Consider the following 14,387-nt stretch of genomic DNA (forward strand, 5'->3'; position numbering starts at 1 on the left):
GCACGAGCCACCTTCCTTCTGTGGACCTTCTGCTGACAGTGCAGTTGTCAAGCCTTCTTCCCCCCCCCCAAATTGACTCCATCGCGCGCATGTCATCGCGGGAACATTGTCACACCAAGAGCTCCAACTTTCAAGTTTCAAACAAGTAACAACCTGTATATACAACATTACATTTCACAGCTTCAGTATTCGTCGCCACAGCTCGGGGAAGCTCGGAATACCGTCAAAACAAAACACACACACACACAGCAATGATACCATGTCGACGGAATCGACCCGCCCGTTGTTGCTGCCCCAGAACCGCAAGCTACGCCATCTACGCGGCATCTACCTGAGAAACCTCAACTTCACACGCCAACGCGGACGAACCATTGACGATGCTGCTCTTAACAAGACAGCCGGAAAGCTCGAGGCTTTGCGCCAGAGACCAGACTTGCACCATGCATTATCATCAGAAGACCTACGCCCACCCGCCATCAGACGCCGAAGTACCCTCTTGGCCAACGCCGACCCCGCCACACGACAAAAGACCTTTGAGGATACCTTTGCCAACAAGCTTGCCGATGCTTTCTTTACTCTCCATGTCGACGGTCTAGAAGATCCAATATACATCAGCGAGGTTGCTGAACGAGCTACGGTGCGCTTATCATGACAACTTCCTCGGGAGATAAACCAACGCTAACTGCCTACAACACGGACTTCAGAACTTCAACTTCCGTCTATTCGAACTCGCCGAGCTGGACTCGACGATAACCCAATCGCCCCAAGTAACAGTCCGAGTATGGACCAAACGACAAGGCCAATGGAGCCTTCTCCTCGAAGACGACGTCGACCTGCGCGCGCTCAACTGGCTGGGCACTCTCCAAAACGTCCACTTCCCGCCCAACAGCCTAGTCTTCCACATGATAGACGGCATCTACTCCCTCGAGCTCTCCAACAAATATCCACCACCCAAGAAAGAAGTGGCCCCCTTACCAACATCCTCGTACAACGTCCTCATGCGCCTCGCCACCCTCAACAACTCGGTCCAAGACGCTCTCGCAACCCGTGACGCCCTCGCCGCGCAAATAAACGACCTCCTCGCCCAGGAAGAGTCCAAACAGCAAGAAGACGGAGGAGGAACCCTCGCCGAAGCCGAAGAGAAACTCAAGCTAGCCAGCAAGTACCTCTCCCTGCAAAAACGGGCGGTAGCCGCCGCTAGGAAACGCAACGACGACCTGCGCGCCTCCATCGCCGCGCGCAAAGCCGCCATCGAGTCCGGGTTAGCCGTCCAGCACAAAGCAGAAGAAGACGTGAGGCACGCGGCGGGCGAACCGCTCGCGCAATCCAAGACCCTCCTCGCTTCCGTCCGCGACCAAATCCGCGGTCAACGCCGACGCGTTTGCGAAGATTTATTGACCATCTACCGCATCGCGCCTCTCCCTCCTCCCCCTCCCCCTTCATCTTCAGTGGACCCTTCTTCATCGTCGCAATCGCAATCGCAAGCAGCCAGAGAGCACGACCCGCTATCTTTCCAGATCTGCTCCTTACCGCTAGCCAACACCCTGCTTGACCCAACAACTTCTTATTCTCCGACATTTACATACGCAGGCAACCCCAGAGAGAAATACCCGCACGAAGAAACGCTCTCCGCCGCCCTCGGTCTCGTTGCCTTACTGGTCCATCATCTCCAGCATTACCTCTCCGTCCCACTCCCTTATCCAATAAAATGGCACGGTTCCCGCTCAACAATTCGCGACGATATCAGTAACTTTCCTGTAAACCCGAACGCCTCCTTGTACTCCTCCCATGCCTCTCAGTCTGCCCGCTCAACCACTCCCTCTTCTTCATTAAGAGGGGAAGTACCAGACCCCAACCGCGAATTCCCCCTCTTCCTTCCCAAAGGCGGCAGCACAGCACAGTACAGATTCGAGTACGCCTGGTTTTTGTTGAATAGAGATATTGAAGTTCTCTGCTGGAGTCAGGGATTAAAGGTGGTGGATATTCGCCATACGTTGCCGAATCTGCAGTGGCTGTTGATGGTTTGTAGTGCGGGACGGGAGGAGATGCCGGAGAGGAAGAAGGGTGGGGTTAGGGGGTTGTGGTTGGGACGAATGCGCAACAAAGGGGTGAGGTTTGATGATGGTCTTGGGTTGGAGGTTGATGGGAGTGGGAGTGGTGATGGAGGCGGGAGTGTAGAGGGGAGTCAAGTTGGGAGTCAGGCGGGGAGTCAAGTTGGTGATGAAACAAGCAGGGACGGTAGTCGAAGGGGAAGCATGGATAGTGACGCAACCATCACTTCCAACACCCCCCGAGCCCGAGCGGCGACGAGGACGGGTGGTGGGTTGACTATCGGCCACGCGAACGGTACCAGAGCCAACGGGGCAGCAGCTAGGTCGCTGTCTAGATCACCGTTGGCCCAACTCCCGTTCGACGAAGGGTCGACGAAACTTACGTTGAGAACAAAGGGGTTGAGGGAGAGTGCGGCAAGATAAGATAAGATGCCAATGCCTGAAACTGGGTGGACAGGGTTGAAGATGATGATGATGATGATGATGATGATGATGATGATGATGATGGGTTATGTTACGGGATGGAATGCACTGGATTGAGTTACGTTAATGAGCATGGACGGAGCTTATGATAATTTAAAAAGCAAGAAAGCGATGACTTTTGCACACATATTTATTTAGAGGTACTATGGAGACCTCACCAAGCACCCACCGGACCGGTTAGAGAGAAAAAAAAAGGGTATGGCGAAGAAGCTGAAAAAGAGGTTTGGTTGAGCGTTTTCATGAATGCATTAGCGATATGTTTTTGTTCAAAAAGTTATTTTATTATGAGTCTCGGTCCTGTCACTTTATGCTTTGAGATATTAGAGATATTCACGTATCGTGACCCACGATGGCCCATGACTGAAGTGATTTGATTAACTAACCAAGTGTGAGAAGACGGTGAAATCGATGTTGGTAGGTCAACACGGACTTGAAGAGATGTTGAATACCTAGTAGACATTGATTTACCATAGTGACAAAAGGTGGTTGTTAACTGTGCTAACAAAAGTGTCGTTGATCATCTTCACCTCACCAAAGTAATAAAGGTTATACAGCAATCATTGTCTTGAACCATTAAACATTCCTCTTTCAACAAATCCTAAATGTTGATACTACTCGATCGATGCGTTCTTTTCCAAAGCCGTAATGCTTCCCTAACAATATTTTCCGAATCCGCAAGTACAAATACAAAATACTATGTAAGTAACCACGAAGAAACTATTTCACTGATTACAATGTTGCTACTAGTAGTAGAGGTATACTAGTAAATGGTATATCCATCCCTTTCCATCCTTTTCCAACTTTCTTCCAATCAACACGCGCTCAAACACTTACCACGCTCACTGTTCTGCTTTTATCCTGACCTGGCTTCTGGTAACCAAGCTAAACCAAACCGAGCCAAACTGCCCGCTTGCTCTCAAACTTCCCGACTCGAAATCGGTGAAAGGTCTCAAAAGAAAAGACCCTTCTTCTTCTTCTTCTGGTTATCCATCCCCTTCAAGATATCGTCAAACGTGCTTCCCCCATTATTCGGTGGCGCAGCTGCCGTCGTCGGTTGTTGCGCCATCTGCTGTCTCGGCGGGCTCTGCCTCGGTGGACTTTCGCCCCTGCCCAATGGGCTCGGGCTGACACTCGACCCTGGGTGTTGTACAGGCTGACCATTCATACTAACAATCGATCCCCTAGATGGATCCCTATACGCTGCAGGCGGTGCGCTGGATCGTCCATCATACCCATTGTCTACCACGCTGAGGTTGCTAAGCGCAGAAAGAGTCTGGGCGCTGCTGACGGAACTAGCGCGGTGGCCGTGGCCGGGTTGGAACCCGTTTCCGTTCAAAGAATCAGGTCGGCTCGGGATGTTCGCGGGCGTGGAAAACACTCGCGAGGTGCGATCTTGACCGGATGCGAGAGATTGCATGAATTCCGCCTCTTGCTGGGATGAGGGCCCGCTGGGATCGAATTGGCTGAAATCGAGCGGCTCGAGGCCTATGGCGATACTAGATCTGTAGGTCGAGACACCTCTATCTGCTGGTGATCCTGTGCGGGGACGGAGATGAGGAGAGGCGGGTTCGGAACCGGGCGTGCCTATGTAGCTGCTTTGTGGTCTTGAGCCGGAGCGCTGATGGCCCGCGGAGAAGGGGTCGTTATCTTGGAATACCGCGCGGGGTGGTTCCAGAGGGGTGATTCCTTGTCCCATAGCGGCGGCGGCGGCGTCGAGTGGTTGGTTGATGGCGGCTTGAGCAGAGGGTGGGAGGAGAGCGGCTTCCCATTCCTTGGCTGCTAGCCAGCAGTGCGAGCGCATGTAGATGCCTTCCACCGAGAACATGACTACGTCGGCGGACAGCTCGACAATGCCTTGGCCGTTGTTGGTCTGGTACCACATCTTGCGGACTTCGCCGGCGTCTTCCATCCAGGGCGGGTTGCCCTGAGGAGCTTCGCAGAGGAAGTACTCGACTCCTTCGGTCCAGTGGAGGCCGGGGGCGTCGACGACGAGCATGGGCAGCGACTGCAGCACGACGTAGAGGAAGAGCCAGTACCCAACGCGCTGATTTGCAATGTCCGAGGGATTGACGCCCTTGGCTTCCTTGTGCTCGAACTCCTTGAAGGCTTGGAGGAAGGGGAGTTGGAGCGCATCGGTGTCGATGTTGTGGGACTTGATGAGCATGAGCATCAGCTCGTTGGAGGCCAGCTTGCGGTCGAGCTTGGCCCTCTTCTTGGCGTCCAGCTCCCGGTAGTTCTCGTGGATGGCGGTCATGGAGGGGATCTTGGGGCAGTCGAAGGGGATGGGCGGCAGGACGGGAGGCGAGGAGTGGTCAAACTCGCTGAGCATGGTGCGCAGGGCGGAGCGCATCAGGAAGAGTTCGTACTCGAGCTCGTTGGCGTTCTTGGCCTTTTCCCTCTCGGCTTCGGCTTCCGCGACACCGTCATCGAACTTCTGGTCGATCACACGGGGAGTAATGGATTCGCGATCGACAAGCAGGTCGTAAAGCGCACAGCAGTCGGAATAAAGCATCTTGAGGCATTGTCGGTTGAGACCGCTCTGAGAGAACTGGTTCTTCTTGCTTCGTGCCTTGGGCGGCCAGTTGCCGAACTGGTCCTTGTAGTAGCTGAGCACAAAAGTGCGCATTTTGCCGAAAGACTTTTGCCATTCCTTGAAGTTCAGATGCTTGGCCTCTTCGCTGGATGTCGAGCTGCCAATGCCTGCAAACAGGGAAGGGAACTCGAAGCTCTCAAGTTTAAGGCTGGCGTTGGCCTGTCTGTTGGTGAGGTCCAAATACGCGCGCTCAAGCCTGTTCCTGGTGCTAACCGAAACATTGTTGTAGATGGGTAGCTTGAGATCCTGGATGGACTCGTACTTGCCGACAGCGTGGGTGAAGGCTTCGTTGTAGAGACTCCATGACCGCATGTGCTCACCCAGGATGATAGCTTGGATGGTCTTCTCGCGACTGCCTCTCACATCCGAAACGCCAAACTGGTCCAAGAAGGAGTTGAAGGCGCCATCGACCTGTTCGCCAAACGTTGACCCGTCATGATTCCTGAAGCCCAAGTACTTGAGCAGGGCAGCCATCTGAAGCAGTGTCGCAAACAATGTCGGGTGGTTGTTTGCGGCAATAATGGGCTGGCTGGTTAATAAAGCAAACAAATTCCTTGCAGCGACAAGAGTGTCGAGGTTGGTATTCTCAAGCGGGAGGTATAGGTGTCCATCATTCGGGTTGGCGCCATAGGCCGATGATGGTGGTACTGGTCGCCTGTTGGTGGCATCGTCGACTGTAAGAAGGCTGCCGGCGGCGCTAGCTTTCCGGGGGTTGTTGAACCCGGTAATCTCGGACAGCAATAGTTGCGACGAGCTGACGAGGTAATCGTGGACTTTGAATGATGGGCCGCGGCCACTCGTTGGGGGATGGAGGTAGATGAAGAGGTTTCCAGATTCGTTCCATAGCTCGGGTACCTGTTATGAGTGGGTAAGGTGAGTTAGCATTGGTGAGGTTGTGACGGAAGACAAGACACACCGACGGGAAACAGTCCGGTCGGGTGCAACGGATGTAACCACTCAGGGGCAAGGAAGGGCACGTCATACCTTTTCACCATTCATGAGGTTCGCAGTGCTGTAATCGGCCTTGCTGTCTGGCGCAACAATCCAGGCGGCATTGCTGTCTCCCTTGTTGACCTCCGAGTTGGACCTTGATCGGCCTCCGAACCAACTCCTCCTCTGCTTCTGTTTTTGGGTAATCGGACTACTGTCATCGCTGCCGTTGGAATGTGTTGATGTCGGCCTCGAGTCGGCCGAAGTGGAAACGATGCGCGGTGGTTCTGCTGCCGGAGGTTGACTGGAAGTGCTTCGGCTGCGCGAGTGGCCTGTAGAGGATGCTGGTGAGCTGTTGCGGGGTGGTTGTTGCTGTTGTTGTTGATAGTCTTGTTGTTGTTGCTGCTGCTGTTGCTTCTGGAGACGGTTGGGTGGAATGGCGACTCCCGGCGGAGGACCTTCGACCGAAACACTGCGGGACCCGGTGCCAGGCCTTGCTGCGGGACCGGGCGAGGAGGTGGAGGGGTTCGTCTTTTCTAGGGGCATTGTCGACGCTCGGACTTGGTGTGGTTCTAGGAGATTTAGTGTTAGGAGATATGTATGAAAGAGGGAAAGAAAGATGGATCGACTTAAATTGAACTCACCTGTTTGCGACAAAGGAGGGGAGCTATTAGTAGAGGTGGAATAGTTGGCAGCCGGGTCGTAATATAGGTTGCTGTTATGGCTGACATTGACACTGGTACTTGGCCGGATGGTTGTGGTGCCATTGGTGTGGTCGGTGCCCGTCACTCTCACTGTGGACTTGGCTGAAGTGGTTGCTTGCTGCGCCCCTGGATTGGCGTAATTGGCGGCAGTGACCGGGGCCATGGAAAGGAGGGGATTGGCAGTCACTGGCCGCTGCTGCTTGTGCAGCTTGGTACCTTTTTCAGCACTAACAGAGGTACCCGTAATACCCTGCTGATCTGCGTCTGATGAGAAAAATGATGGAATCAGCATCGAAAGCCGGGATTTGCGCCGTTCCTTTTTCCGCTCCTGGGATCCCTGGTCGACCTCTGTTGCTGGTGTTGACACCGTCAGTCCTGTTGCTGTTTTACTGTTGATGCTGCTGCTCCTTGACCCAGCAACACTGGTGTTTGCCGTCGAGATACCACCACTGCTTTCGCGGTCCGTGGTGTCATCGCTGCTGCTGACGATGGTGGGTGTCGTCTCGAAGTCTGGTGTAGGTGATAGCTGGACCACGGTGGGTTCTTGTATTCCCTTTTCCTTCCCGCCGCTCGGGGTAGTGTGATGAAGAAACGAGGAGAGATGTAACGAGAGGGTGCTCTTTCGGTGGATGAGCTTGCGCTGCCCCTGGGTTGGACCGGCGTTCATGACAGCACTCGGAGGAGCCATGTTGTCGGGGGCCACAGGCGACACAGGCGACACGGGTGTCCGGTATGGATACTGAAAGTGATAGTGATGCTGCGGCGGCGGAGGCACGACGTATACTGGAGGAGGACCAAAAGAAGTTCTGCTTCCTCCCATCTTTTCCCGCGGAAAAAAGAGCGCCGTCGCCCAGCCTTATACCAAGACGTCGCTATTCCGGCAAAGAATGTCCTACCCCTTACTTTGCAAGGGGCCCGGCACAAACGGGGGACGGCCTGGTCGTGGAGTCGTCGGGGTGCTGCGTTGCCGAGAACCACAATGTGGTGATAGTGGATCGTGATCGATATTTTGGTGGAGTGAGGTGGCGGGTAATGGTGCTTCTAATACCAAAGAATGTCGATATGACGGAGAGATTGCTGGTGCCAAAAAGGTGATCAACCAGTCGAAGTCAGCCTCAAGTTTCTGGAAAGAAGGAAGATCAAGTAAGTATCTTTCAGTTGGCAGTCAAGCCAGGCAGGCAATGAGCGGGACACACGGAAAGATATTAGTCTGCCCTTCTGCAAGTCGAGTGAAGGGGTGCCAGCCTGGGATGGACAACATCGGACGGGAAAAGGGACGACAGTGACAGCGATAGGTACCGCCCGCTTGACAAGATGCCGAATTGCAGGGTCAGTCCATCATCGGAAGAGACATGGACATCTGCATGGCTTGACATGGTGCTGCTGCTGCTGCTGCTGCAAGTGTTGACAGACTTCCATGACCGACCGACATCTACATAGTATGTACATACAGTATCCATCCCTACAAGGAAGATGTCGAATTTGTTTCAGGACCGACATATCCAGCTGCCAATGGGGCGATCGGCCTTGGGCTGTGGTTTGATATTCTGGTCATCAACCACTTTAACTTCCGCCCTCGGAGCAAACTGAACCTTTGACTTTGTGAGGCAGGCATATCTATCATGTGTTCCGCCGTATAGCGCCGTATAGCGCCGTATACGCAGTGTTCCGCATGGCTTTCTCCCCTTTTGGGTCTTTAAAAGAAGAAATCCATGGCCGCCCGTCTCTCTTGACTGGGTTGTGAGTCCTCGTTGGTGACACAGGATACCGTATCCATCAAAAGCCACTCGGGGTCCTCCGACACACTCGCTGCCTCATCGGATCCAGAACTCTGACGACGTTCTTTGGAGCGTCAAAGAAACGGGTTTACGGAACTAAAGTCACACTCCGGATAACGTCATGGCTCTCTCTTACATCAAACAATTAAGAGGGCATTTTTAGCGTCGTCCTCGTCTATCGATAATGGCGGGGTTACATGCAGCTAGAAAGAAGTGGAAGCAGGGCCCTTGGGGCGCTTTCAGCTAGGGGGGTTAGGGGTGTCGTGGTGGGCGCATGTGGATGCAAGGGTAATCTCTTGTCACCCGCCGCACCGGCCGACAGTCCGCTGGTTTGTCACTTTCAAACCTCTCTTCCTCGGTATCGCATCCCCAACACTTCACCGTCTCTTTCACACACAAGACTCTTGGACTTGTGGGTTTCTATTGACTTGTTCTGGGCAATGGAGACTTTTCTCCTCTGCGCAATAATATGGGTGCGAGAATACGGGCCTCATCCCTGTCCCCTACTCCACCGAGATTGATAACTTGCTCCGGTAAAAATGATGAATCCAAGAAGCCCAAGAGGTTCATATTCACAACGAACCATTGGGCGCCCACTGCGGCCCTTTCCGTCGTCGTCGTCGTCGTCGTCGTCGTCAACAACAACATCCGGGGAAAGCTGAAAAGGTACACGACATTCCGAAAGCACTGCCACTGCCACGCCCAAATGCCACGTCAGGTTCACAAAAAGAGTTTCCCAAAAGAGGAGCCCTGATGAGTCCATACACAGAGATTCTGTAACCCATCGCCGCGCACATGCTGCTCCCTACTCGCAAGTCAAAGCAACCCGATATCCCGAGCCAGCGGATGGGAACCAACCAATTCACCCAGCAGACGCACATGCATGCTCGTGCAAGCAAGTGGAAGCTGTACGAGTAATCCCGCTAGACACTGACGTGCATTCCCTTTTCAAACGACATTTCCAGCAATATCTCAGTCCCTGGAGAGTCTGGGTCCGCTTAGTAACGAGATGGGCAACCATTTCATTCCCCAATCGTGCAAACCCCAAACTCTCCAAGTTGCCCCGAGACCTGTTTATTATGAACCCCGGAGTTTGCGGACCGCACTTTCACGTCCATGGTCATCACCTCGACAGAGCAGTCGAGGCTCAATACCTAAATCGATTGAAATAGCCATGAGCTTCGGTTTCATTCACACCAAAGAAGAAAATCCACATCGTTATTTATCCCGGCGATACGGTTGATACGGTGGCGCTAGAACAGCTCCTAGAAGGAAGCTAGAGAAAAAGAGCTCTCCCCGAACGTTTACGCCTCATTGTGCCCCTGTCCCGTCGCTCGCTCTAACAGGGGCTCAGAGGTACCTCTAGCGTAGCCCAGGTCTATTTTCGGCAACAGGATCGTTGGTTCTTCTTTTTCTTCAACCCGAGACGCCCATGATGAACCAACAACCAACAACAGCAACCCAACCCAAAGCCATCTCGCATATAGCTGCCCGTCTACCCGTCGCGATCATGCTCCTCAACAGGAAACAGAAAGGTTATCGAGGTGCGAGTATCGCATTTGATCCCTCGGTTTTTGGTTGTTTTTTTCTCTCTTGGGGAGAAGTTGTAGGATCAGACTTACACGGTGAACTCTGTCTGCGACTCTGCGACGTTGTCAAGACTGAGGAGCCTTTTCTTTCCTGGGGAGCGTGTCGCACTCACGGAATCCTTCTCCGGAATCTATGAACGTTGGGCGTTGGGTACCTTCAGGCGCCCGAACCTCAACATTTTACATCCTCAAGCGGAAGAGCGCCTAGAGCGGGAGCCCACACACGCATGTGAAGACATCGCGGTACCGGATTCTTTCTGCACGGAGAATTACAGATCACCAACAGCTCAACCTTCAGCCAACCACGTGTAACATCAACCACTGAAACCCCCAAAACCTGCAATGGATACCACGCTGCACTTAAACCCATTGCATACCCGAGGGGGTGGAACCGCCCCAACCGCCTCTCCTCGCCCTAGAACAAAAACGGGTAGAGGCTGACCAAGATTGTGTGGTGTGGTGTGGTGACCAACTTCAACATCCTGTTTTGGATGAATGTTTTGCCTTACCACTGCCTACGGGGCCTACGGCACAGGTAGGAGGCAAGAAGTAGGAGGTAGCCGCCGGAACAACACTTCAGGATTCCGCTCAGCCACTTCCCAAAGCGTCAACCCCGCCTTCATGATGCGATCTAGGCACTGAAACTAACAGACAACGTTGTGTAACCCGCGCTTGTACATAAGTATGTAGTGATTTGGGAGTGGAAGGGTGACAAAGCGGGAAGGAGGCTCGGAGAGAAAGAATGCGTGCGGGTGGCGCAGGTGAGTTGTGAGCCCCACTCACAAGGGGAACACAATTGGTATAGAGGTATGTATATGGAGATCTTTTTAATACCTGTGTAGTAAGTTGACGCTAATCTGAGAAACAAGAAAAATGACCAAAGAGTAAACGCCGAGGTGAGATGTCACTTGATCAGTTAATGGCCGTCGATTGTGCTGAAGGATAGAAAGAAGTATCCTTGACTCGCTTTAGCTTCTAACAGATATCCTCTGACTTGTTCCCTACTCTCCTCCAGGCTTACCTTGTTCACAGTTCCTATGGCGAACGGGTGGTGCACGAAGGTGACACAGCAGATATCGCGAACGGGGGAGCCGCAATGGGAAGCTTACAAACCAAGGGCCTACCTAGTTACCCAAACCCACGCAGTGAGAAGCTCTCAAGAGTGAGTGTAAGACAGCATCAAAGTCTCTACACAGTACCTAAGCAAATACCTAGTCACCCAGTCGTAGGGCAGCCAACCAGATATCGAGACGGCAAGAAAGACAGCCTACTCTAACTCGGTTGAGTTTCTTGTTTCACAAACCACTGCACAAACCGTCTATCTCCAAATGAACACAAGCTCGTATAAATGTCCACTATCATCACGCAACACCCGTTTGCTTCCTGCTGTTCCTTTCATAAGTTCACTTACTTGGAACTCCCAAACAGTGTCTACCTAAGCAGAGATGTTTGTTCAGTTCATGCTGGTAACGTTGGCAACCTTGTGATTAGTGAACATACACAGACTGATACAGCCTCATCAGCCACGGTCTTTGTTCAATTGTTTACTTGAAACATTGCTTGTCACCATCTCAACGAACGAGGAACGACAAACCACGTGTTGTGGCTTGTACATTGGTTGATACGGGTATGGAGTTTGATTACCCTTTCCCAGTGTTTTTCTGTTGTATTTTCCAGTGTTTCCCGGTGCCATCTGCCATCTGCCATCTACCGTTGGGTTACATATTCCCACAATCTTTCCAACGCAACTGTGATTTGAGAAACTCACGGTGAGATGACAGTACTTCTAGCGGAGACGGTTCACCAATCAGATTATACCGTATGCGTTGCGAAGATAAGCCATAGATCTGGTCATCAGAACAGATAACAGCAAGACGCACATCAAACGCTGAAAAATTGTCTTTTGGACCATTGGATAACCTACCTCCCATCAAGGTATTCTCAAAGGTTCAGACATTTGGGTCTCTTGATCCTCAATAGCACACAGCCTTCGTACGACCACATTGATCCGCACTTGTTCGAACTTCAGCCAGTCAGCCCAACTGCCCGGCCATCTCGACATCTCTTCCTCGCAAGTCGGGGAGTAGTCACTCCCGGATCGTTCATGTAACACAACATACCTCGTTGAACCAGTTACACAGCCGGTCAACAGATCACCGGGTAAGCCGAGAAATTTGCGGTGCCAAGTCCGAGACCGAGTGTCAGTTGAGTATAAGTGGCGAGTTTACAGTAGAGGTATAATGAGATAAGATTAGGCATCTTACCTATATCCGACAAGCCATACAAACCTCAAGCCTCGACGGGGAGTCGAGTCCGAGTGGCGATCCCTCACTGCCTGTCACTCTGCCAGATGAGACTGGAAGGAGAGACTTATTAATAAAGTACGCGCTAGAGATACAAGCAGAACACGGTTGAGCCTCCAAGGACTTGCCTTTGTTGGACAAGGGTAAGTAACACGTGGAAACATCAGCTAAAGAACAAACTCAAAGGTAAGGCCTGAGACTTGTTCCAAGGCTCGTATTGTCAAATTGGTCAGCGTCTTCCATTGATCTACCATATGTTCCTACAAGAATCCCAGGATCGTCAATGGGAGACCCCATATGAACGGACCTCTGACTTTTGATTTGTGATATCATCCAACAAGCAACCATCAAAAGACGAACCGAGGTATCGAGTATAATTCATGTTTCCCCCAAGTCCCCAAAAACCTTCGGGCCGCTGTGTTCCCTTCCTTGGTATAAACACAATGCTGCCTCCCCTAAATCCCGGAAGAAAAAGAGAAAAAAAAGAAAAGAAAAAAGAAGAGAGCGGTGAACTGAAGTAAGAACTGACAATGAAGCTGTTTCTGTCCCTGGCTCTGCTGTAGGACCAACATCACCCCGAAAAAAAACCAATACCATTCCGTCCATCCAAAACAATGAAGCTAACTAACTATAAACATTATCCCCTGGCTGCATAGACTCACCCGGCTGTTGTGAGATACTTCAAGGAACCACCGCGTGCCGCTGGAACGTGGATGGTTTTCCCAAAAGGATTCCCAAACAACCGAGTAAATCCATATTAGCGGTTAGCGATTGGGGTTCACAACACAACAACCAACCAAGCCCCTTTTATCCAAACAACGAACCCCTTACAAAGATCATCCCCTAGCCGGATTCGCCCGGTTGTTGTGAGATCCTCCTTCACGAGACCAAATACCACCCTTGCTCCCGCGTGCCAACTAGAATGAGGAAGGTTCTGGCTGAGGGATCTCAAAACAACCTAACGCGTCCATGTTGGCGGTTAGGCAGTGATGAGGTTCACAATGGGCATGTTGGATCGTTGCCCAACCGGCGGAACATCATGGTGGACCTTACCATCCATCCATCCATATATATAAAAGTCAAATTCGATTTCTTGATCACCCTAGGTGCTAGAATCACACCGGTGGAGATGTAAACCACGGTAGCAGATTGATTAAGAAGACGGGTTCAACTTCTACATGGACGGACGGTAAGGTCCAAGGTATGGTGTAGACGACGTGGTGGTACTGCATTGCCTGAATAGAAACTTTGACCCGAATGGACGTTGTTCGAGCTGAAGCCTAAGGATAGGTAGTCTTTGACAGAACGAACCAACCACTTCATGTACCCAGAAATTTCCTGGCATTGAACCTTGTCCCCCACCTCGTCAGGACTAGAAACATTTCTGACAAGCACAGCGAGCCAATTGCCAGAGACATTTCTAGTCCTGAAGAGCCGATCTAGGTAGTCACCTAGACTCGCCCAGTTGTTCCATGATAACCCCCAGAAGCACCAACCGCACCAGTTTTTAATAACGCCTACTTAGACTGTCCGTACCGATCACCGCTTACCACATACCTCTCCCCATGGGAAAGGACGTTCCTTGACGTGTGAGAACATCCACCCCGCAGAGTAGAGGCAGCTGGATGATTCAGGGAGCAAGTAGACAAGCAGACACTGTGCCACGAGAGCGGTGTATGTAATGAGTACAGGAAAGGTCTCAAAACAATAGGGCGGATTTAGGTGACGATGAGGGTCGCAATAAGGGGGACCATGTCAGAAAAGCAGGGAAGGTCAAGCCAGCAACATCAAAATCAACATCAACAACCAAGTCAATCAATCAACCAATCAATCAAAAACATCTGGTATCTAACCAACCCACAACCATATCCAGAAACATGGACAGAGACATGAATGAGAAGAACGCCGCAACCCCATGCTTTTCCCGTTATTCATTCACTTTTCCTCATCACCACC

General features: G+C 51.9%; 2 protein-coding genes across 2 annotated transcripts; one reads left to right on the forward strand and one right to left on the reverse strand.

The window, feature by feature from the left end:
- Window positions 1–70: 70 nt before the first annotated feature.
- Window positions 71–2,722, forward strand: SMAC4_00601 (uncharacterized protein). Its single transcript, XM_066089455.1, has 2 exons — window positions 71–637; window positions 705–2,722. Exons 1-2 carry the CDS (start codon window positions 260–262, stop codon window positions 2,472–2,474), a joined length of 2,148 nt encoding a protein of 715 aa, XP_065945903.1. The 5' UTR covers window positions 71–259; the 3' UTR covers window positions 2,475–2,722.
- A 379-nt stretch (window positions 2,723–3,101) lies between these two features.
- Window positions 3,102–7,581, reverse strand: SMAC4_00602 (uncharacterized protein). Its single transcript, XM_003352006.2, has 4 exons — window positions 7,294–7,581; window positions 6,702–7,243; window positions 6,112–6,629; window positions 3,102–5,982 (listed from the first exon to the last, which is right to left on the reverse strand). The coding sequence occupies exons 2-4, from the start codon at window positions 7,051–7,053 to the stop codon at window positions 3,484–3,486; spliced, it is 3,369 nt and encodes a 1,122-aa protein (XP_003352054.2). The 5' UTR covers window positions 7,054–7,243; window positions 7,294–7,581; the 3' UTR covers window positions 3,102–3,483.
- Window positions 7,582–14,387: the final 6,806 nt, after the last annotated feature.

This window comes from Sordaria macrospora, chromosome 1 (genome assembly GCF_033870435.1).
Source record: "Sordaria macrospora chromosome 1, complete sequence".
In the NCBI taxonomy this organism is placed as follows: Eukaryota; Fungi; Ascomycota; class Sordariomycetes; order Sordariales; family Sordariaceae; genus Sordaria; species Sordaria macrospora.

Excerpts from the sequence above, each read along its gene's own strand:
- SMAC4_00601 (XM_066089455.1), top strand. The coding sequence starts at position 260 with ATGTCGACGGAATCGACCCGCCCGTTGTTGCTGCCCCAGAACCGCAAG. Across the intron at positions 638-704 it reads AGGTTGCTGAACGAGCTACG|AACTTCAACTTCCGTCTATT; the intron begins GTGCGCTTATCA and ends CACGGACTTCAG.
- SMAC4_00602 (XM_003352006.2), bottom strand. The coding sequence starts at position 7,053 with ATGCTGATTCCATCATTTTTCTCATCAGACGCAGATCAGCAGGGTATT. Across the intron at positions 6,630-6,701 it reads CCCTCCTTTGTCGCAAACAG|AACCACACCAAGTCCGAGCG; the intron begins GTGAGTTCAATT and ends TAAATCTCCTAG. Across the intron at positions 5,983-6,111 it reads ACCTCATGAATGGTGAAAAG|GTACCCGAGCTATGGAACGA; the intron begins GTATGACGTGCC and ends CACTCATAACAG.